The sequence below is a fragment of the Salmo salar genome, chromosome 18 (genome assembly GCF_965601325.2).
Source record: "Salmo salar chromosome 18, fSalSal1, whole genome shotgun sequence".
Classification (NCBI taxonomy): domain Eukaryota; kingdom Metazoa; phylum Chordata; class Actinopteri; order Salmoniformes; family Salmonidae; genus Salmo; species Salmo salar.
In genome coordinates this window covers 22,420,290-22,443,127 of record NC_138308.1, presented here as the reverse complement: position 1 = coordinate 22,443,127, position 22,838 = coordinate 22,420,290, and the positions used below count along the sequence as shown (strand labels likewise).

The following is a 22,838-nucleotide window of genomic DNA, read 5'->3' as shown; positions in this document are numbered from 1 at the left end:
GCTCTCTAATCACTGTAGATTGACAACAGCACATACAGTCCCATTCAACCTCCCTGCCTGCCTGCCTCTCCCTCAGATGCCTAGATTAAACAAACACCCGTGGCCCTAACTCCCAGGACAGGCAGAGTCCTCATAGTCCTGGGTTGTAGCAGCTCCCTCTCATATAGTACAGTACAGAATAGGGTTCAGCTCAACTCCACACGTCCCTCTGTCGCTGAGATACAGATCTGTTTCCGTTACTTGATGTAAGCCGGGGATTTAGCTATGTGTATACTGCAGATAGGGGGTCATATGGATAGTATTTACTTGGACTGACAAATACAATAAACACACAATGTAGTCAATGTACACACAAAACGGTTGTATAAGTAACTGTGCATTCATCTTGATGGTGAAATCTGAATAAAGGTTGAGCATAATGCTAAAGAACCTTGACTGGCCACCCCTCATAGCCTGGTTCCTCTTTAGGTTTCTTCCTAGGTTTTTGGCCTTTCTAGGGAGTTTTTCCTAGGGAGTTTTTCCTAGCCACCGTGCTTCTTTCACATGCTTTGCTTGCTGTTTGGGGTTTTAGGCTGGGTTTCTGTACAGCACTTTGAGATATCAGCTGATGTACGAAGGGCTATATAAAAATACATTTGATTGATTGATTTGATTGACTCCTACACACAAGTCCATCCTTCATATGTACAGAAAGACATAAAGGGGTCTACATTCAAAGGTGACAGTTGTGGATCCAGGACAGTTGGAACAATCAAAGGCCCACAAGCCGGCCAGACGTGACAAACATGACGGATCGTGAATATGGAAGAGAGTTGCCACGTCTCGACTATTTCAGTCCTCCATTGTTCAGCATTCAGTCATCACTAGCAGCCAGTCAACAGTCAGCCCAGTCCCCTTCGCCTCACAAAGGATAGGAGAGTTTATGGGAAAAACACAGAGCATGTGTTTCCTTTCTCTCAGCACGTGTCCTTCCACAGAGTCACAGTGCTGTGTTTCCCTCTTATACACTCTCACTAACACACTCGGTGACAAAATTGATAGAACGGAGTAGTTATTTACATTTTTGTCATTTAGGCAGACGTTGTTATCCGGAGCGACTTACAGATAGTGCATTAATCTTAAGATAGCTAGGTGGGACAACCACATATCACAGTCATAGTACATTTTCCTCAATAAAATAGTTATCACCAAAGTCAGAGCTAGAAAGGGGGGGATAAAATACCAGAGGTGGCTGAATAGAGTGTTCGGGTTGGGGTATAGGGTTTGAGCATAGCCTGAATGTAGGGAGGGGCAGTTCCTCTTGCCACTCCGTAGGCAAGCACCATGGTCTTGCAATAGATGCGAGCTTCGACTGGAAGCCAGTGGAGTGTGCAGAGAAACAAGGTGACATGGGAGAACTTGGAAAGGATGAAAACCAGGCAGGCTGCAGCGTTCTCAATACTTTGCAGGGGTTTGATGGCACAAGCGGCGAGCCCAGTCAACAGCGAGTTGCAGTAGTCCAGACAGGCAATGACAAGTGCCTGGATTTGGACCTGTACCGCTTCCTGTGTGAGGTAGGGTCGTACTCTACGGATGTTGTAGAGCATGAACCTACAGGAGTGAGTCACTGCTTCGATGTTTGCAGAGAACGACAGGGTGTTGTCCAAGGTTCTTTGCACTCTGGGAGGGCGACACTGTGGCGTTGTCAACCATGATGGAGAGTTCTTTGAGCGGGCAGGCCTTCCCTGGGAGGAAGAGCAGCTCCATCTTGTTGAGCTTGAGGTGGTGGACCGACATCCAAGCTAAGATATCTGTCAGGCATAGCAATTATAGGAGAGACCATGTGATGATATGACAGAGACAAGTGACTTGGTGTATAGAGAGAAGAGGGCCAAGAACTGAGCCCTGGGGGACAACAGTAGTGAGAGTATGTGGTGCAGAAACATATCCTCTCCACGTCACCTAGTAGGAGCAGCCTGCCAGGTAGGATGCAATCCAAGATTTTGCAGAGCCTGAGACGCCCAGCCCTGAGAGGGTGGAGAGGATCTGATAGAGCCTGAGACGCCCAGCCCTGAGAGGGTGGAGAGGATCTGATAGAGCCTGAGACGCCCAGCCCTGAGAGGGTGGAGAGGAGGATCTGATAGAGCCTGAGATGCCCAGCCCTGAGAGGGTGGAGAGGAGGATCTGATAGAGCCTGAGACGCCCAGCCCTGAGAGGGTGGGAGAGGATCTGATAGAGCCTGAGACGCCCAGCCCTGAGAGGGTGGAGAGGATCTGATAGAGCCTGAGACGCCCAGCCCTGAGAGGGTGGGAGAGGATCTGATAGAGCCTGAGACACCCAGCCCTAAGAGGGTGGAGAGGAGGATCTGATGGTTCATGGTGTCAAAGGCAGTGGATAGATCTAGAAGGATGAGAACAGAGGAGAGAGAGAGAGTCAGCTTTGACAGTGCGGAGAACCTCCGTGACAGAGAGAAGAGGGGATGCAGTCAGTGATGAGTTGAGGAAAGTGAAGAATGGGAGAATGTCTCCAGAGATGGTCTGGAGAAGGGAGCAGGGGATGGGGTCGAGCTGTCAGGTTCTCGGCGGCCAGATCTCACTAGTCGCAGGATTTCATCTGGAGAGAGTGGAGAAAGAGGTCAAGGCGTAGGGTAGTTCTGTGTGAGTGGGACCAGTGGACTCAATAGGTTGAGTGAATGAGTAGTGGATGTCGTCAACCTTTTTTTCAAAGTGGTTGACTAAGTCGTCCGCAGAGAGGGAGAAGGGAGGGGCTGGAGAATAAGGTGGAAAATAGTTTCCTAGAGTTAGAGGCTGAAGCTTGAAATTTAGAGTGATAGAAAGTGGCTTTAGCAGCAGATACAGAGGAAGAGAAGGTAGAGAGGAGGGAGTGAAAGGATTATAGATCCTCTGGAAGTTAGTTTCGCCATTTTCGCTCAGCTGCCCGCAACCCTGTTCTGCAAGCTCACAATGAGTACGCAGCAGCAGAAGGGGAGGGCACAACCGGCCGGAAGGAAAGAGGACAGTGCGAGTCATAGGATGCGGAAAGGGAGGAGAGTAGACCACTGAACAATTAATAAAATCGCCACTTGACAATTTACATTGACCCCTCCCCTTTGTACACTACCACTACTCGCTGTTTATTATCTATGCATAGTCACTTCACCCCCACCTACATGTACAAATTACCTCAACTAACCTGTACCCCTGCATATAACCTCATTCTTATTGTGTTACTTTTTATTTTAGTCTACTTGGTAAATATTTTTTGAACTGCACTGTTGGTTAAGGGCTTGAAAGTAAGCATTTCACAGTAAGGTCTACACTTGTATTCGGCACTGTAACGGCCGTCGTCAAAGGTAGTGGACCAAGGCGCAGCGGGTCTCGTGAACATCTTAAACTTTATTCAAGAGAACACAAGAAAAAAATAAAAATAATTAATAAAAATAAATAATATAAAAAAATAAAAAAATCACACACAGCTAAACAGTCTTGCAGGCTAACCATAGCAGTGCAAAAACAACTTCCCACAAAAGACAGGTGAAAAAAGGGCTACCTAAGTATGGCTCCCAATCAGCGACAACGAAGTACAGCTGTCCCTGATTGAGAGCCATACCAGGCCAAAACAAAGAAAAACATATAAAGAACAATACCCAAAAACCCCGACAACACAAAACAAACACACCCCTGCCACGCCCTGACCAAACTACAATAACAAATAACCCCTTATACTGGTCAGGACGTGACAAATAAAGTTTGATTTTAGTAGGGGCAAAGAGGTAGAATCAGGAGGCAGAAGGATTTAGCAGAATGGAGAGATGATAGAAGATGAGAGAGAGTGAAGATTGCGATGGCACATGACCATCTGAGTAGTGGCTGAGTGGCTAAGGTTGGAGGAAAGGGAGACAGAAAAGGAAACAAAGTGGTAATCAGAGACCTGGAGGAGGGTTGCAGTGAGATTAGTAGGTGAACAGCCTCTAGTAAAGATGAGGTCAAGCATATTGCCTGCCTTGTGAGTTGGAGTGGATTGGGAAAGGATGAGGTCAAAAGAGGCAAGGAGGAGAACAGGAGAGTTGGAAAGGAATTAATATAAGGCAGACGTCGGGAGGGTGAAGTCAGAAAGTACAAAGAGCAGTGAGCAATCGTCAGATAAGTAGCTTATCAAGGTGTCAAGTAAGCTCATTGAGGAATTATCCAAGGGCACCTGGTGGGCGATAGATGACAATGTTAAGCTTGAGTGGACAAGTGACAGCATGGAATTCAAATGAGGAGATGGACAGGTGAGTGAGGGAGAAGAGGAAATCTCCAGTTAGGAGAAATTAGTAGACCTGTACCATCACCACAATGCTCTTGGACTACGAGAGAAAACGTAGTCAGATGAAGAGAGCAGCTGGAGAAGCAGTGTTCTCTGGGGTGATCCATGTCTCTGTCAGGGCCAAAAAGTCAAGGGACTGAAGGGCAGCACAGGCGTTCTTGACCGCAGATCAGCAGTTCCAAACGCTGCCAGATACCCAGAATTCCACATGGGTTGTGCACACAGGGTACACTAAATTAGAAGGGTTGCAGGCAAGAGGTGGGGAGAGTCTGTAAAGCCTACAGGGAGAGAAGCAAGCAGGTATAGAAGACACACATAGTTGCCAAAGCTACAAAAGAGCAAATGAGATCATCAGAAAATAACTAGGTAAGATACTGAAGTGAGAGAGTGGTGTGGAGTCTTCCTCGAAGAACTCGGCAGAACCGTCTTGTTTCGGCAACGGTCTTAGTTTTGCCGACGAGATCGCCACTGACACAACCGACACTTACAGCTGCTGTTGAGAAACCAGGGAAGACTGAAGTACTAACACTAATTGCTATTTGTCTAGCAGAGGTGAAGAGCACACCAGACTGTACAAATTGCTGATTGCCTAGGAGAGGTGAAGAGCACACCAGACTGTACTAATTGCTGATTGCCTAGCCGAGGTGAAGAGCACACCAGACTGTACTAATTGCTGATTGCCTAGCAGAGGTGAATAGCACACCAGACTGTACTAATTGCTGATTGCCTAGGAGAGGTGAAGAGCACACCAGACTGTACTAATTGCTGATTGCCTAGGAGAGGTGAAGAGCACACCAGACTGTACTAATTGCTGATTGCCTAGGAGAGGTGAAGAGCACACCAGACTGTACTAATTGCTGATTGCCTAGGAGAGGTGAAGAGCACACCAGACTGTACTAATTGCTGATTGCCTAAGAGAGGTGAAGAGCACACCAGACTGTACTAATTGCTGATTGCCTAGGAGAGGTGAAGAGCACACCAGACTGTACTAATTGCTGATTGCCTAGGAGAGGTGAAGAGCACACCAGACTGTACTAATTGCTGATTGCCTAGGAGAGGTGAAGAGCACACCAGACTGTACTAATTGCTGATTGCCTAGGAGAGGTGAAGAGCACACCAGACTGTACTAATTGCTGATTGCCTAGGAGAGGTGAAGAGCACACCAGACTGTACTAATTGCTGATTGCCTAGGAGAGGAGAAACCACTCCCCATCCAGTACAGCCACTGATAACCAAAACAAGTCACAAACTGCCCTTCCCTTTAATCCTGGTTGATGTGTTAACAATCATCTGCAAGGTAGGAGCAGTCGGCAGTTCACACACCAAGTAGGCTAATGGGAAGACAGGCAGCACTTGAAGTAGATGGCCCTAGCTAGCAAAAAGACAACAGATGAAGACAAAAATTATACTTATCACTCCTGGAGATCAGGAGTCCTCTAGCTTTAGAGTCGCTCACAGTTGTGTGTTTTTGTAGTTAGGCTATACGCCTAACAATTGATGCTTGGAATGCAGTGAATTCTGGCAGCAGATGGCTATTGAATAGACATAACTAAGGCATTCCTTATTGTTGTTAAAATCTAAAAGCCTTCATTGATGTTGGCTTCCTGCAACAGTTTTCAGCGACACTTTCATTCAATATGTTGTGATCTTGAAAAAAGCAGCAGACATAAATACCTCACCATGGCTCCATGCCCTTCATATAAGCTTACAACCTTTTATAGGTACAGTATTGGTAAAAGCTGTCTGAATGAAATGTTGAAGCTGATTATATTGTTAATAAAAGGCACTGTTTAACCGTCTTTAACCAATCCTTTCTCTCTGTGTTTCTCCGTCTCTCTCTCGTGATAATCAAGGAAGTGAATTTGGCAATGATAAATATAAAACAATGTTGTGTACTAAAGACGCTCCAATTAAGCACATGTGTACAATAATTACAATCTTTACAAAAGGATTACCTGAACCACTAAGAGCTAGATGCCGTGTTTGAATGCCACATTTTATGTCAAGGTTGTTAAGCTAACCTAACGTAGCAGGTGTAAAATAAATGCCTGCGCTGGGTTTCTTTCTGGGGGGGTTCTTTCTGGGGGGGGTTCTCTTCTGCACTGTTCAACCAATTCAGTAAATATGGAGCAGTTAAGATGGAGTGTCGCCTTGTTAACGTGCAAAAGCGGAAGTCGCGTCACAGGCTCTCTTTCCGTTTCCCCTAAACAGCCGGATGCGGTTGTTAGCGACCCCTCTGATGGTGCGGTTAAGCAAAGACAATCACAGGCTTAGAATATGCATGCGGTGTGGATACTACAACTGCAATTACAAACACCTTGAAGTGAAATTTAAATGGTCTGTGTAACTTTACTGTACAAAAATAAAACATTGGCCTTATGAGGAAGGAAACAGGATGTATAGATAGAGAGAAAGGCTTAGCAGAAACCATGGTGACAGACTGTAGGGCATTGGTGCCAGATCCCATTGACCTTTGAGTAGAGAGGTAGTCAATCAGTGACATGTGACACTGGCCACATGTCAACCACAGATACTGTCTCTGCTCACCCAGCACAAAGTGGAGACTAATATGACCTAATGAGCGAGACAAATACAGAACATTCAGTGAACTAAAAGCTCTGGTCGTGACGCAGTATGAGGTAGTTATAAGGTAGGTCGGCCTTTTGGAACAAGGCCATATAGCTAGACCCTTTTGAACATGGAAGACCAGATGTATTTTCCTTAACGTTCTTATTGCAGTGGTCTTTGAATCCGTCTGGAAGTGAACCTTTACAAGACTAATAAATGCACCATGCTCTACTCCTCAGTAGTTCTGAGAACGAAAGCCTATTCTGCTGACAGTTCTTTTCTGCTAACAAACTAAAATCTCTGCTTTCCCCTAAAACATCAGTGTTTCCACGTGTAATTGAGGCTATACAGCCCTGGTTTTGTGACTTTAAGTAACATGGCCTTTTCCCTCTACTACATAGTGCCTCCTATTTATAGTCCTGGGCCAGTGGTGTGAGTGGGTGTTTGCGTTACCTCAGACTCTAAATCTCTATTCCTCTCAGCCTGCTACTTCCTGTCTGACAGGAAGTGTGCATATGTGTGTGGAAGGAGGTCAGTGACCTTTAGGTCTGAGTGAGCGACTGATGTGTTGTCCGTGGCAACGCGATTCTGTGTTTCCAGGCGTATTGTTTCAGAGAGAGAAGTGGCCTGTGAACAGGAGGTTTGTTGATTTCAACAGCCTCGCCTCCTTTTCCTTCATTTCATCTTTCTTCCCCACCTCAAACCACCCTGATTCCATCCACATTTCGATCGACCCGGTACTCCCACTCTGGCACTGTGTGGGCAGCTGTAACAACAGATCTGAGGAGAGGGAGTCATTGGGAGTACTCTACATCCTATCCCTTCACGCAAGAGAGAAAGGCAATCCAAATATTTTCAGACCAGTTTAGAACTTCTCCCTGAGCGCACAGTCAGCATTCATTCTAAGGCCTTTGGCTGTGTGTGTGGTAAGGTAACACCCCACCGTTGGGGTTAGAGTTTGTTTTACTTCAAGGCCACGGTCAAAGGAAAGGCCATGGAAAGAGCATTCAGCTGGTTGCAACATCCTGTTGTGCTGGAAAACTACACTCCACTAATACTTTATTTGAATAATGCACCCTGAGGACAGAAGAAAATACAGTGAAGATGTGTAACTCTATAAACTAGTTTTATATCTTATTTTCTTCAATATGGCAGCAGGTGCATTTAGCCCCCTCAGACTTGGACAGACAGAGAAATATATGACAGGATATCTCCAGGCAAAACAGCACCGCCTTGATGACGTGTCTGTCTGCCTTCCTACTGAACTGAGGAGAGAAGAAGCATTCCTGTGGCTGTGACATCACTTCCTCTTGCCTCAGTTCAAGGTATGTGGCGTTGCCAGGGTATTCTAGACTTTCTGCCATTTTGTTTAGTGCCGGTGGGCTGTGTAACGGTATCATATAGCACACGGATGATTATCTAACTGACCCTATCCATCACAGGGTATAAACAGCTTGCGTGGCATGACGTGCCAAAGTCAATGGCAGTTAAATGACTTTATAAACAATTAGAGGACACCAGATCAGAAGCATATCTACTGTATCTAAACACATACTATGTCATGTTTATGACATGAAGGCTGAATGTCAAGCTGTACCATGTACAATGACACCCTTCCCTGTTAATAATGAAACACAACATGACCACGGCAGAGGCAGTTTGTGTTTTTATTTCATGTCTATCCTGTTAAAGAAAAGCCTCTTAATTCAGATCCTTCACAAACAGATCATAAAAAATACATATCGAAAAATATACATTGATATTAGAACTGAAAACTTAAAATTCAGTGTTTATTCAAATATACATTTTGCATATTAGAATCTATAAAATGTCATAAAGGTTTGTTTCGAGCAGGGTATTCTGAGGTGTAAAGACAACACATGTATCTGACCAACCAAATTGCCTGTTATTTCCAAACCCATTAAAAGCTTATTTACATTCAGCGATGGCGTGTGAACACTTTCGGAATTCCAAATTACGGAATTCCAAATGGACCCCTATCCCCTAGGCAATCTGAAACCCTTGGATAGGTGTAAGCAATATGGTGAAACCTCCACACCACCTGTTAGAAGGGAAGGTGAAGAAATGACCATAATACTGGTACTGTCTTCCTTTCATATCTACAGGAGTGCCTAGAGTATAGGGGCTAGGGTATAGAGGCTAGGGGCTAACTTGGAATTCAACAGGGAATGTTCTTCCTGCAGGTATAGTTGAAGAAAAGTGTCAAGGTGATGTCTATATGAGAAAAAAAATACTGTTTCTCTCCTCTTCTATTTCATCCCTCTCTCCCAGTCCATCATGTCCCCCCAGTCTGGTAGAGAAAAGCAGAAGTTGTAGCATATTCCTGCTGCTAATGCTACAGTACTTACACCTTACGGTTAGTTCAGTCCGGGGATATAGGGAGGTACTCAGGCTAAGAGGAGAGAGGGCTTTTTGGAGGTGTTAAAGACTATCTCTCACTTTCCCACTCCTGAGTTAGGCTGCACGTCGCCAAGCGAAAGCCACTGCCTTTAGATTCAGAAAGACAATAAGACAGTTCAAAACAACTGTTTGTCCCGCAGGATCTCGAAGTTCAACCAAAGAAGCCATCTGCCAATTCAACATGCAGCACCTTCTATGACACGTCCATGTGCTTTGTCCTTCGTTGACATTACACACAATACAACATCCCCCCCCACTGCATTTACAAACATCCTTATAATGTTCCAAAAACCACTCTGTCTAAAATCGCTAGGTTCCTCTCTCTGAGGTCATTTCAACCCGCTCAATATCCACCTATCATACGTAAGGCATCCTTCTCGTGGTCATGAAATTCCAAATTCTCCGCAACATTCGGAAACATTTCTCAGCCTTCATAAAAGGTTATGACAATCCTTTATCCAAAGTCTTCAGGTTGCATTCAGTTCCTCTCGATCTGGTCGATGTCCAGCTCACCCCCCAGCTGGTAGATGTCCTTCTCTGTCCCATACTCACCCTTCCAGAGGGTGCGTCCCTGCCCCATTCTCTCCCCCACTCCCCTGCAAGGGGACCCGGGCCTGGAGTCCAGGCTACACGCTGAGTCACTGTCCAGCTCCTTATAAGAAGAGTCATCCTCCTCCTCGTCCACTTCCTGTTGAGTCTCAGCACATAGGTCAGACGCACAGGCGAAGTCAGATTCCGATTGGCTCAAGCTCCTGGCGGAGGGCGGGGGCATGTATGAGTGACAGCTGTCCGGACCAGAGAACCCAGGGCAGCTCAAGCTGTGGAAGGTCTGGAGCTTCTGTTTGAGAGAAGAGATGCGAGGGAAAGGGAGATATTGATTAGTATAACTTTATAACAACACAAAATATTTATAGTATCGTCGTCTCACTGTTCAATCTTGATTCAGGTCACAAAACCTATGCATGTACACTTCAGAAATGTCATGAAGTCATCTGGAACACAGAGTTGTTGAGAGAAACCTGAGAGCTTGACCTTTATGGCCTGTGGGTGTGTGACTCCTACATCACCGGTGGAGCTGAGCTCACCCTCCCACTAGGGAGCTAGTTTTGTTAATGTTCTGGTAAGTCACTCAGTCAGAGGAAACACAGTGGAATGATGACATGGTGCAATCAGTTGCAAACCACAAAGGTATCCTCTTCCTCCCAACCCCATGGGTCTCCCTGTCCTGCTGCACTGAGGGGATGAAGAACTAAAACACACACCAGACAAAAAGGGACCAACTTTCCTGAAGACTTACAATGTTCTACATACGATTCCTCCAATTGTTTGGCTTGACCTAGCTTGGTAAACCTGAACTGCACTGGCCAACTCATACACCCATCATCTAGTTGACCCTTATGAATAATCGTGTGTTGGACAAAGGGGGTTAGGTACGCTTATTGCCATTGCAAGAGAGAGAGAGTGTTTGTGTTCCTGGTAAATGGACGTCACAAGCCCTCAGGAGAGAAAAAACAACTCTGGAGCAGCTCTGTTTACTCAGGGTGTGACCTCTCCTTTCAGAGACCAGACATGTGTGTACGCCAAACACACTGTGCCCAGGCAAGGTATGCAAAGCAGGCTATTTATGTTACAACGACATGTGTGCTCAAGAGCGAGAGACTGTGCGTTTACTAATGAGCGTGAAAGAGAGAGAGAGTTTGACCATGTTTTATGTGAAGAGCTGTGCGTGTGGCTGTGTGCACGTGTTCGGCTGTTAACGCCCGACCTTAACCTTAATTAGCACATCCCATGTGGCCCAACACAGGGCTGACTGAGTTTCACTGCATTGTGTGCCAACTGTCAGCGCAAGATACCGCTATGTCTACGCCACATATGTGGACCTGTATCATCAACAGAACACGTCTATATTCAGACTGGTGTAGGCTACTCTAGGCATTTAAGGACAGTTCATAGCCATCTTTTTCCATCTGTGTCAGTATACGTACTGAAATTGGTATTGATGCATTATTGTGTAATGTTTGCTTCTCTAAAAAAACGTGTCCCCTCGTTAAATGACTTTCGATAGAGCCAGACCAGAGACATTCCAGCCGTGAAAGAGTTAAGCGTCCCTCTCACCCAGTAGCAGATGTTGGAGGTGAATAGATATGTGTTCCTAAAGCCCACGGTTCCTCAAATCCCTCATTCACTTCCTCCCGGTTACAATGAACTGGTAGAGACTTTTACCAAAGTTTTTTCCAAAACGTGCTTGTTATGAGAGAAAGAAAATAGGAGCAAAAGGCATTTCAATGTTTCAATAAATATAAAGTGATACGTTTATATAACTTTAATGTTTACTATCTTTGGACGTCAGCTTTACATTCTGTGGCTAAAACATGAGCAGGGCTAACATTCAGACATACTCTGGTACACCTACAATATATTATAATACTGTATGTCAGGTGAACACTGGAGGCCAATGTTTCGCTCTAGTTACCTCAAAAAGAAAATACAGACAAGCAAAGGTCATGGATGTAAACACCATGTGCTGACTATTTAATGGCATCGTTGGGCATTTTTGTCACACACTTTTTTGTTGTTGAGGGCATCACCCTCTTTCTTCAACCCCTGTAGTAACCCCACCTATAGCCCACTGAGGAGAGAGGGAGAGAGAAGGAGGGGAAGTGGACGGCAGGAGGAGGGTATTCTCTGCAATATGCTTCCTATTAAATCCTCCTGGGCTACGACCAGGATTTGGGGTAAGGAGCTTTAATACTCTGAAGTTTACCCAGCTTTTTGTTCTTCTAGAGCACCTCCCTTCAGTAACCCCCATATACACACACAGTACACACCCAGTCCTGTAAGCCACTCCAGTCCTAGAAGGCGCATAGCATTTTGTTCTAGCTGGATAGTGTGGACAGCTGCTAGTGTGGGAACAAACACACAAACACAGGGCTAAGAGGTTAACGAAATATCCCCCTGGATAATGGGGCTGTGAACAAACAGTCAAAACAACACCCTACTAACAAGCTGGCAAAACAGTGCTACTCATACAGATCTTCAGAGCGTATTTCCTAGCTCCATATAAAAAGCATGGTACTGGTACAATAAGCTGCCCCCAGAGAGACAGTGTGTTATGGGGTGGAGAGAGAGACCTCCTGGAGCAAACACACAGGAGGAAAAAGAACAGGAAAGGACAGGACAAGGAGGGACAGGACAAGGAGGGGCACGAGGGAGGGGAGGGACAGTACAGGACAGGGAGAGACAGGACAGGGAGGGACAGGAAAGCACAGGGAGGGACAGGACAGACAGCACATGGAGGGAGAGGACCGGGAGGGACAGGACAGCACAGGGAGGGAGAGGACAGGGAGGGACAGGACAGCACACGGAGGGAGAGGACAGGGAGGGACAGGACAGGGAGGGACAGGACAGCACAGGGAGGGACAGGACAGCACACGGAGGGACAGGACAGCACACGGAGGGAGAGGACAGGGAGGGACAGGACAGGGAGGGACAGGACAGGGAGGGACAGAACAGCACAGTACAGGATAGGGAGGGACATGACAGGGAGGGAGAGGACAGGGAGGGACAGGACAGCACAGGGAGGGACAGGACAGCACAGTACAGGATAGGGAGGGACATGACAGGGAGGGACAGGACAGGGAGGGACAGGACAGCACACGGAGGGAGAGGACAGGGAGGGACAGGAACAGCACACAGAGGGAGGGGACAGGGAGGGAGAGGACAGGGAGGGACACGACAGCACACGGAGGGAGAGGACAGGGAGGGACAGGAACAGCACACGGAGGGAGAGGACAGGGAGGGAGAGGACAGGACAGGGAGGGACAGGACAGCACACGGAGGGAGAGGACAGGGATGGACAGGACAGCACATGGAGGGAGAGGACAGGGAGGGACAGGACAGGGAGGGACAGGAAAGGGAGGGACAGGACAGCACAGGGAGGGACAGGACAGCACAGTACAGGATAGGGAGGGACATGACAGGGAGGGAGAGGACAGGGAGGGACAGGAACAGCACACGGAGGGAGAGGACAGGGAGGGACAGGAAAGGAAGGGAGGGAAGTAGAGCTTAACCCATAACTGCCAGACAGACAGACAGACAGACAGACAGACAGACAATGACTAGTTTAGCAGATCTACCTGTGTGTGCATGTGTGTATAGTTTGCTGTCACAGCAGGGCCCCACGCCACACCCCGCCACCACACCCACCCACTTAGGTGTTCCCACAACCCCGCAAGGACTGCAGCTCAGCTATGCTCGCCATGCCTATCATTCCAGAAATGGAGGGGAGGAGAGAAGGGATAGAGGGCGCCCCCCTTCATTTTATGAGCTTGAACTCAGGCCAATGAGGAGATATTAATAGGCCACAAGACTCCTCTGCCAGCCCGATGCCAGCAGGGGAGATTTAGGGAGAAATAAATACACCCCCTCTCTCTACCCTGCAAGTTCTCTCAGACACACACAAATTCCCCATGGTGGCTGGGCCTTAGCCCATTAGCACAACACGCATCCACACAATTCACACTCCATTGCATCAGTATGGCTGAGGGATAGATACACACACATATATATATATATATATATATATACACACACAAACACAGTACCAGTCAAAAGTTGGGACACACCTACTCATTCAAGGGTTTTTCTTTATTTTTTACTATTTTCTACATTGTAGAATAATATTGAAGACATCAAAACTATGAAATAATACATATGGAATCATGTAGTAACCAAAATAGTGTTAAACAAATCAAAATATATATATATTTGAGATTCTTCAAAGCAGCCACCCTTTGCCTTAATGGCAGCTTTGCACACTCTTGGCATTCTCTCAACCAGCTTCATGAGGTAGTCACCTGGAATGCATTTCAATTAACAGGCGTGCCTTGTTAACCTGTTAGGGCTAGGGGGCAGCATTGACACGGCTGGATAAAAAACATACCCGATTTAATCTGGTTACCACTCCTATTCAGTAACTAGAATATGCATATACTTATTACATATGGATAGAAAACACCCTAAATTTTCAAAAACTGTTTGAATGGTGTCTGTGAGTATAACAGAACTCAAATGGCAGGTCAAAACCTGAGAGATTCCTTTACAGGAAGTGGCCTGTCTGACCATTTGTTGAACTTCTTTTCCATCTCTATCATTTACTAAGGATCTCTGCTCTAACGTGACACTTCCCACGTCGTCCATAGGCGCTCAGAGCCCGGGAAAAAACAGAATGTCGTCATTCCAGCCCCAGGCTGAAACACATTATCGCCTTTCTCAAGTGGCCGATCAAGAGACACTAGCTTATGCGCGTGACCCCGACCGCCCCCGCCTTTGGGATTTTTTCCTCTGTTTGCCGAAAAGGAGATTCCCTGTCGGAATATTATCGCTTTTCTACGAGAAAAATGTCGTAAAAATTGATTTTAAACAGCGGTTGACATGCTTCGAAGTACGGTAATGGAATACTTAGAATTTTATTGTCACGAATTGCGCCAAGCGCGTGACACTTCTTTACTATTTCGGATAGTGTCTGGAACGCACGAACAAAACGCCGCTATTCGGATATAACGATGGATTATTTTGGACCAAACCAACATTTGTTATTGAAGTAGCTGTCCTGGGTGTGTATTCTGACGAAGACAACAAAAGGTAATGACATTTTTATAATAGTAAATATGATTATGGTGAGTGCTAAACTTGCCGGGTGTCTAAATAGCGAGCCCGTGATGCCTGGGCTATGTACTTAGAATATTGCAAAATGTGCTTTCACCAAAAAGCTATTTTAAAATCGGACATATCGAGTGCATAGAGGAGGTCTGTATCTATAATTCTTAAAATAATTGTTATGCTTTTTGTGAACGTTTATCGTGAGTAATTTAGTAAAATGTTAGCGAATTCCCCGGAAGTTTGCGGGGGGTATGCTAGTTCTGAACGTCACATGCTAATGTAAAAAGCTGGTTTTTGATATAAATATGAACTTGATTGAACAAAACATGCATGTATTGTATAACATAATGTCCTAGGGTTGTCATCTGATGAAGATCATCAAAGGTAAGTGCTGCATTTAGCTGTCTTCTGGGTTTTGGTGACATTATATGCTGGCTTGAAAAATGGGTGTCTGATTATTTCTGGCTTGGTACTCTGCTGACATAATCTAATGTTTTGCTTTCGTTGTAAAGCCTTTTTGAAATCGGACAGTGTGGTTAGATTAACGAGAGTCTTATCTTTAAATGGCTGTAAAATAGTCATATGTTTGAGAAATTGAAGTAATAGGATTTTTAAGGTTTTGAAAATCGCGCCACCAGATAGCAGTGGCTGTTACGTAGGTGGGACGAATTCGTCCCGCCTAGCCTAGAGAGGTTAAAAGTTCATTTGTGGAATTTCTTTCCTTCTTAATGCGTTTGAGCCAATCAGTTGTGTTGTGACAAGATAGGCTGGGCATACAGAAGATAGCCCTATTTGGTAAAATACCAAGTCCATATTATGGCAAGAACAGCTCAAATAACCAAAGAGAAACGACAGTCCATCTTAAGACATGAAGATTGGTCAATCCAGAACATTTCAAGAACTTTGAAAGTTTCTTCAAGTGCAGTCGTAAAAACCATCAAGCGCTATGATGAAACTGGCTCTCATCAAAAGAAATTGTATTTGTCACATACACCTGTTTAGCGGATGTTATTGCGGGTGTAGCTCCAACAGTGCAGTAATATCTAACAATTCACAACAATACACACAACCTAATATCGGGTGCTGTAGGTGTCCTGGAGGGCAGGTAGTTTGCCCCAGTGATACTTTGGGCAGACCGCACCACCCTCTGGAGAGCCCTGCGATTGCGGGCGGTGCAGTTGCCGTACCAGGCAGTGATACAGCCCGACAGGATGCTCTCAATTTTAGGCATCAAGACAAATTTCTCCTATAATTTGTTTTTCAACAGGACAATGACACAACACATCACCAGACTGTGTTAGGGCTATTTGACCAAGAAGGAGAGTGATGGAGTTCTGCATCAGATGGCCTGGCCTCCACAATCACCTGACCTCAACCCAATTGAGATGGTTTGGAATAAATTGGACCTCAGAGTGAAGGAAAAGCAGCCAACAAGTGCTCAGCATATGTGGGAACTCCTTCAAAATGGTTGGAAATGCATTCTAGGTGAAGCTGAATGCAAAGAGTGTGCAAAGCTGTCATCAATGCAAAGGGTGGCTACTTTGAAGAATCTCAAATATAAAATATACTTTGATTTGTTTAACACTTTTTTGGTTACTACATGATTCCATATGTGTTCTTTCATAGTTTTGATGTCTTCAATTTTATTCTACAATTTAGAAAATAGTGAAAATAAAGAAAAACCCTTGAATGAGTAGGTGTGTCCAAACTTTCGACTGGAACATATATTATTTTGGTTATTGTTGGACATAAAAGAGACTGTAAAAACACCAGGAAATCAGCTCAAAGTGATTTGAATTTTGGAAATCTGTTCCCAAGCATTCCCACGCATAATATAGAGATACACTATATACAGTTCCTTCGGAAAGTATTCAGACCCCTTGACTTTTCCCACATTTTGTTAGGTTAAAACTTTATTCTAAAATGTATTAAAATGTTTTTTTCACCTCAATCTACACACAATATCACATAATGACAAAGCAAAAAGAGGTTATTAGAAATTTTGGCTAAAAAATAAAACTGAAATATCACATTTACATAAGTATTTAGACACTTTACAAGCTTGGCACACCTGTATTTGGAGAGTTCTCCCATTCTTCTCTGCAGATACTCTCAAGCTCTGTCAGGTTGGATGGGAAGCGTTGCTGCACAGCCCTTTTCAGGTCTCTCCAGAGATGTTTGATCGGGGTCAAGTCCGGGCTCTGACTGGGCCACTCAAGGACATTCAGAGACATGTCCCGAAGCCACTCCTGCGTTATCTTCACCACAGTCTGAGGTCCTGAGCGTTCTAGAGCAGGTTTTCATCAAGGATCTCTCTATACTTTGCTCCGTTCATCTTTCCCTCGATTCTGACTAGTCTCCCAGTCCCTGATGCTGAAAAACATCCCCACAGCATGATGCTGCCACCACCACGCTTCACCGTAGGGATGGTGCCAGGTTTCCTCCAGACGTGATGCTTGGCATTCAGGCCAAAGAGTTCGATCTTGGTTTCATCAGACCAGCCAATCTTGTTTCTCATGGTCTGAGAGTCTTTAGGTGCCTTTTGGCAAACTCCAAGCGGGCTGTCATGAGCCTTTTACTGAGGAGTGGCTTCAGTCTGGTAGCTCTACCATAAAGGCCTGATTGGTGGAGGGCTGCAGAGATGGTTGTCCTTCTGGAAGGCTCTCCCATCTCCACAGAGGAACTATAGAGCTCTATCAGTGTGACCATCAGGATCTTGGTCACCTCCCTGACCAAGGCCCTTCTCCCCCGATTGCTCAGGTTGGCTGGGCGGCCAGCTCTAGGAAGAGTCTTGGTGGTTCCAAACTTCTTCCATTTAAGAATGATGGAGGCCACTGCGTTCAATACTGCAGAAATGTTTTGGTACCCTTCCCCAGATCTATGCCTCGACACAATCCTGTCTCAGAGCTCTAGGGACAATTCCTTTGACCTCATGGCTTGGTTTTTGGTCTGACATGCATTGTCAACTGTGGAACCTTATATAGACAGGTGTGTGCCTTTCCAAGTCATGTCCAATCAATTGAACTTACCACAGGTAGCCTCCAATGAAGTTGTAGAAACATCTCAAGGATGATCAATGGAAACAGGATGCACCTGAGCTCAATTTTGAGTCTCATAGCAAAGGGTCCAAATACTTATGTAAATAAGGTATCTGTTTTTTATTTTTAATACATTTGAAATTAAAAAAATATATATAAAACAATTTTTGCTCTGTCATTATGAAGTATTGTGTGTAGATTACTGAGAATTTAAAAAAAGAAAATTAGAATAAGGCTGTAACCTAACAAAATTGGAAAATATAAAAGGTCTGAATACTTTCTGAAGGCACAGTATACAAAAGTGGACACCCCTTCAAATTAGTGGATTCGGCTATTTCAGCCATATCCATTGCTGAAAGGTGTATCAAATCGAGCATACAGCCATGCAATCTCCATAGACAAACATTGGCAGTAGAATGGCCTTACTGAAGAGCTCAGTGACTTATAACGTGGCACCGTCACAGGATCTCACCTTTCTAACAAGTCAGCTCGTCAACTTTCTGTCCTGCTAGAGCTGCCCCGGTCAACTGTAAGTGCTGTTATTGTGAAGTGGAAATGTCTAGGAGCAACAACGGCTCAGCCGCGAAGTGGTAGGCCACAAGCTCAAAGAACGGGACCGCCAAGTGCTGAAGCGCATAAAAAAGGTCTGTTCTTGGTTGCAACACTCACTACCGAGTTCCAAACTACCACTGGAAGCAACATCAGCACAAAAACTGTTAGTCGGGAGCTTCATGAAATGGGTTTCCATGGCCGAGCAGCAGCACACAAGCCTAAGATCACCATACGCAAAGACAAGCATCGGTTGGAGTGGTGTAAAGCTCGCTGCCATTAGAGTCTGGAGCAGTGGAAACACATTACCTACCCCAACAGTTTGGGGAAGGCCCTTTACTGTTTCAGCATGACAATGCCCCCATGCACAAAGCGAGTTACATACAGAAATGGTTTGTCGAAATAGGTGTGGAAGAACTTAACTGGCCTGCACAGAGCTTAACTGGCCTCATCCCCATCAAACACCTTTGGGATGAATTGGAACGCCGACTGCAAGCGAAGCCTAATCGCCCAACATCAGTGCCCAACCTCACGAATGCTCGTGGCTGAATGGAAGTGAATCCCTGCAGCAATGTTCCAACATCTAGTGGAAAGCCTTCCCACAGCAAAGGGGGGACCAACTCCATATTAATGATTTTGGAATGAAATGTTCGACGAGCAGGTATCCACATACTTTTGGTCATGTAGTGTATTTGTGATTGTATACAAATGTAAGCAAGGTTTGAAATTATTATGTTTTAGTCAAATATTATATCTGCTTGGGCTTCTCAAGATCAATTTGCGGTCTACAAACGATTTGTAATTATGTTCTAGCCCCCAGACCATCCACTCAAGAAACAAATAGACCCACGCCTGAATCTAGTTGATGATCTCTGATCTACAACATGCGCTGGACACATAATACAAACACAGATAGAACAATGAGACAGATATTTCACCGGATGTATAAATGTGAAGCATCCGCTTGGCGTTTCCACTCACTACCAAATATGGTATTGAGGGGAAGCCCAGTGGCCGGCAGTGGGAGAAGATGGAATGATATTTGATCTCAATAAAATGTTCTGTTACCAAAACTAAAATATGTTACAGAGTTGACAAAGTTTTGTAGACTTTACTCTTTGCCAAAGTTTAAAAAAAAGGTGTTGTTTAGAAGGAGTGAAAAGGCAAATTTAGTTATTGCACACGCTCACTTCACAGAGAAGGCATTCTCTAACGGAAATATGTGCATGCATGCTAGAACGCGCCAATAGGATCTCGCTAGCTCGTGCTTGGCTCTGCCCACCTCCGTGCTTGGCTCTGCCCACTATGACTCATTTGTTCCCATTTGAAATGACAGGCGGTGGTCTATCTTGGTGTAGTTATACAAAAAAATTATACAAGTCATTTGATCCAAAACACAAGGGGGATGGATGTACAACATGTTCCACCTGCTGAATAACAAACCTTTTATTCTCACTGTAGCCAAACACTGTAGTTCCCTTAGATGTAGTCTTGACAGGTCATAGGAGCGTTGGTAGGTCTACATGATGCAACAGCAACACCTTGATCCATTTAACCAATCCATGGTAGACCTAGTCCTGACACCTCACACCTAGTTTCTCTACACAGAGTGGAGTGCAGTGTGTGTGTGTGTGTTATTCACTGGGTAAGGCCCAACTCTCATACACGAAGAAGCATTCACTTTTAATGTTCACCGTCATGACATATGCATACACACCCATAGTGACTGAAGGTGGATTTGCCCTTTTGAATCACTTTCACATGTAAAAACATCCTCTGAGAGAATTGGGCAATCACATTCTCATGCAATTATGCTCGTTAAAGTCAATCTGAGTTGCTTCCCACACAAACCAAAAGGTCAATAAATATGAACAGATTGACATAACAAATTAGCATCTCAATTAAAAGACAATTCAATGATTCCTCCACCAATCCAACTTGGATTGGAGAGGACAGAATCCCATACAATCGAGTCTATTCCAAACATTCCCTCTTTTCCATTCATTCCCTCTTAATGTCAGGCAGAACACATTTTGTAACCAGCCTAAAATCTCCAGCTTCACACTTCCTTTTTACCAACGAGCAGTTAACACCCCTTCTCTGTCCTCATCCAGAGACCACTACACCTCTCTGGGTCTGGCGTACCCCTCGCCCCTAAACCTGCATTACAAACGTTGTCACTAGTTACAGTATCACAGCCACAAAGTCCAAATTGGCTATATAGTAAAAACGAATTAAAACAAAAATGTGCTTTTCGGGCCTTCATTTAAGGTTAGGCATAAGGTTAGCAGTGTGGTTAAGATTAGGTTTAAAATCAGATTTTAAGAAGCGAGATTGTGGAAATAGGCAGGGTTTAGCCAAAATGATGACTTTGTGGCTGTGGTAACTAATGACAACTCAATAATCAGTACAACAATAACAACCATATTCATAGTTTAATACATACAGTACAGTTCTATGGAGCTACAGTACATCTGCAGTGCTGTATACAGACTGTTTCTGCTTGTGTTTCAGTATAGCAGCCAAGCAGAAAACATCTGAAAGCCTACCTCTTCGAAGAGTACCTTAAATAATCTCCCCCCCCCCCAAAAAAAAAGCCTTCTGTAATTTCACACACACTTGCCTTTTCCCCCCTTACTAGCTCTGACTTTGCTGATGGGTACTTTATTCAGGGGAAATGTACTTACTATGACTGTGATATGTGGTTGTCCCACCTAGCTATCTTAAGATGAATGGACTAACTGTAAGTCGCTCTGGATAAGAGAGTCTGCTAAATGACTAAAATGTAAATGAAATGTAAAATGTAAGTTTATTGTACTGGGTCAGACTCATTACCTTACTATACTCACCAGGACTGAGTTTGACTGAGAGTGACTGAGTTTGGGTGTGTGCATCTGTGACAATGTGTTTGTGTATCTATGTGTCAGTGTGCTTTTGTGACCTACAGTGTTCTGTGTTGTGAGAGAGTAAATACCGGTAAGTGGATATCTGGTTTCATGCGTGTGAGGCTTGAAACTACTGATCGAACCCACACCACACGATCTCATCAGTCCTCCTCACACAATGCTAAAGCGCAGTCGAGCAATCCCAACCCAAAACAAAAACAAGGTTATAAAAAAGTAGACTCCATTCGGGTAGTCTCGATGCCAAAAGAAAAGCCTGTGAGCCATTGGAGAGGCATACTGGGGAATTCCAGAGAGAGGAGGTAACTGGTGTGGATAATGAAAATGCTCTTGGTTTTCCTCTCTTAGCGGCTGGCATGGACATAGGAAACATGCTAGGCTCCATTACTGAACACTTGTTGATTCAACCTTGGCTATACCCTTAGCGTGGCTAGGAACAGTTTCTTCGAGAGGGGGAAGAGAACAGGAAGGGGGGGGGGGGGGTTGAGGTTGGATGCTTTCTAGGATAGATTTAGAGATCTCTAGAGAGGACAGGGGACCTCTGAGCAGGGTTGAGAGGGGCGGAGAGGCACACAGTAATATCAGCTAGCTTCATCAGTGTTTACACTGTGCTAGTCCTGGAGGAGCCCTATATGCGCTGGATTTAATTCCAAACTGTGCTATCTCAGCTCATTCTCAAGGGAGACGCATTGGTCAGAGGGATACAGCCAAGTGAGCCAGGCAAGTCTTGGGTCATTGAAGACTGCATATAGTGCTGTCTCAACATTAATTGGCTGCGTTCAACGTCTGATCAATGTGCAAAATTAGACCGTTTCCAGTAGGCTATCCATCCATTCTATATGGAGCCATCAAGTAGTAATCACAGAGCAGTTCCACGACTTCCTCTGACATTACACAAGCACAAACAAACCTCCCCCAGGCCAGGCAGAATGCGATCCAGCTATAAATGTAGGCAGGGAAGTGGACTGTGTGGGTTCAACCTTTGCATCGTGTGTTTACCCAACAGAGTCAATGAAATGATAACCGGAGCCGAGTGTGGTAGAGCATGGCAGTGTGAAGCATGACGGAACACAAGAAATGCTCCTTAGTTAATGCCACTTCCCAAAGGGGAGGCTTGAAAACACTTACCCTCTGCGCTACAAACCACTGACCCAGAAAACGTAATGCAGCCTGTTTTAATCCCCCACCAGATCAGACACAGAGAAAGAAGCCTTGAACGTTCCCCATCTCTGAACAGAAGTATTCCTTTGTTAGTCATTTTGTTTGGCCTGATCTAACCTGATGTACTCAGGTTATTAAAGGTATTAAAGCTGTGTAAAGACTTGGATGAAACTTGATCTATTCTTAATCGAGATGAGTAAATAAGGATAAAGCTCTGTGAAATGTCTGAGTCATCATAACATAATCAAAA

The 22,838-nt window shown here is 45.0% G+C and overlaps 1 protein-coding gene across 3 annotated transcripts in view; it reads right to left on the bottom strand.

The window, feature by feature from the left end:
* Nucleotides 1–8,508: 8,508 nt before the first annotated feature.
* The window catches only part of LOC106577041 (protein FAM53B), a 34,333-nt gene continuing 20,003 nt past the window's right edge, over nt 8,509–22,838 (bottom strand). For all 3 annotated transcript variants that reach the window (XM_014154721.3, XM_045700865.2, XM_014154722.3), the window contains exon 5: nt 8,509–10,114. In XM_014154721.3, coding sequence (XP_014010196.2) covers nt 9,755–10,114 — 360 coding nt within the window. In that variant the 3' untranslated portion in view covers nt 8,509–9,754. The remainder of the gene's footprint in view (nt 10,115–22,838) is intronic.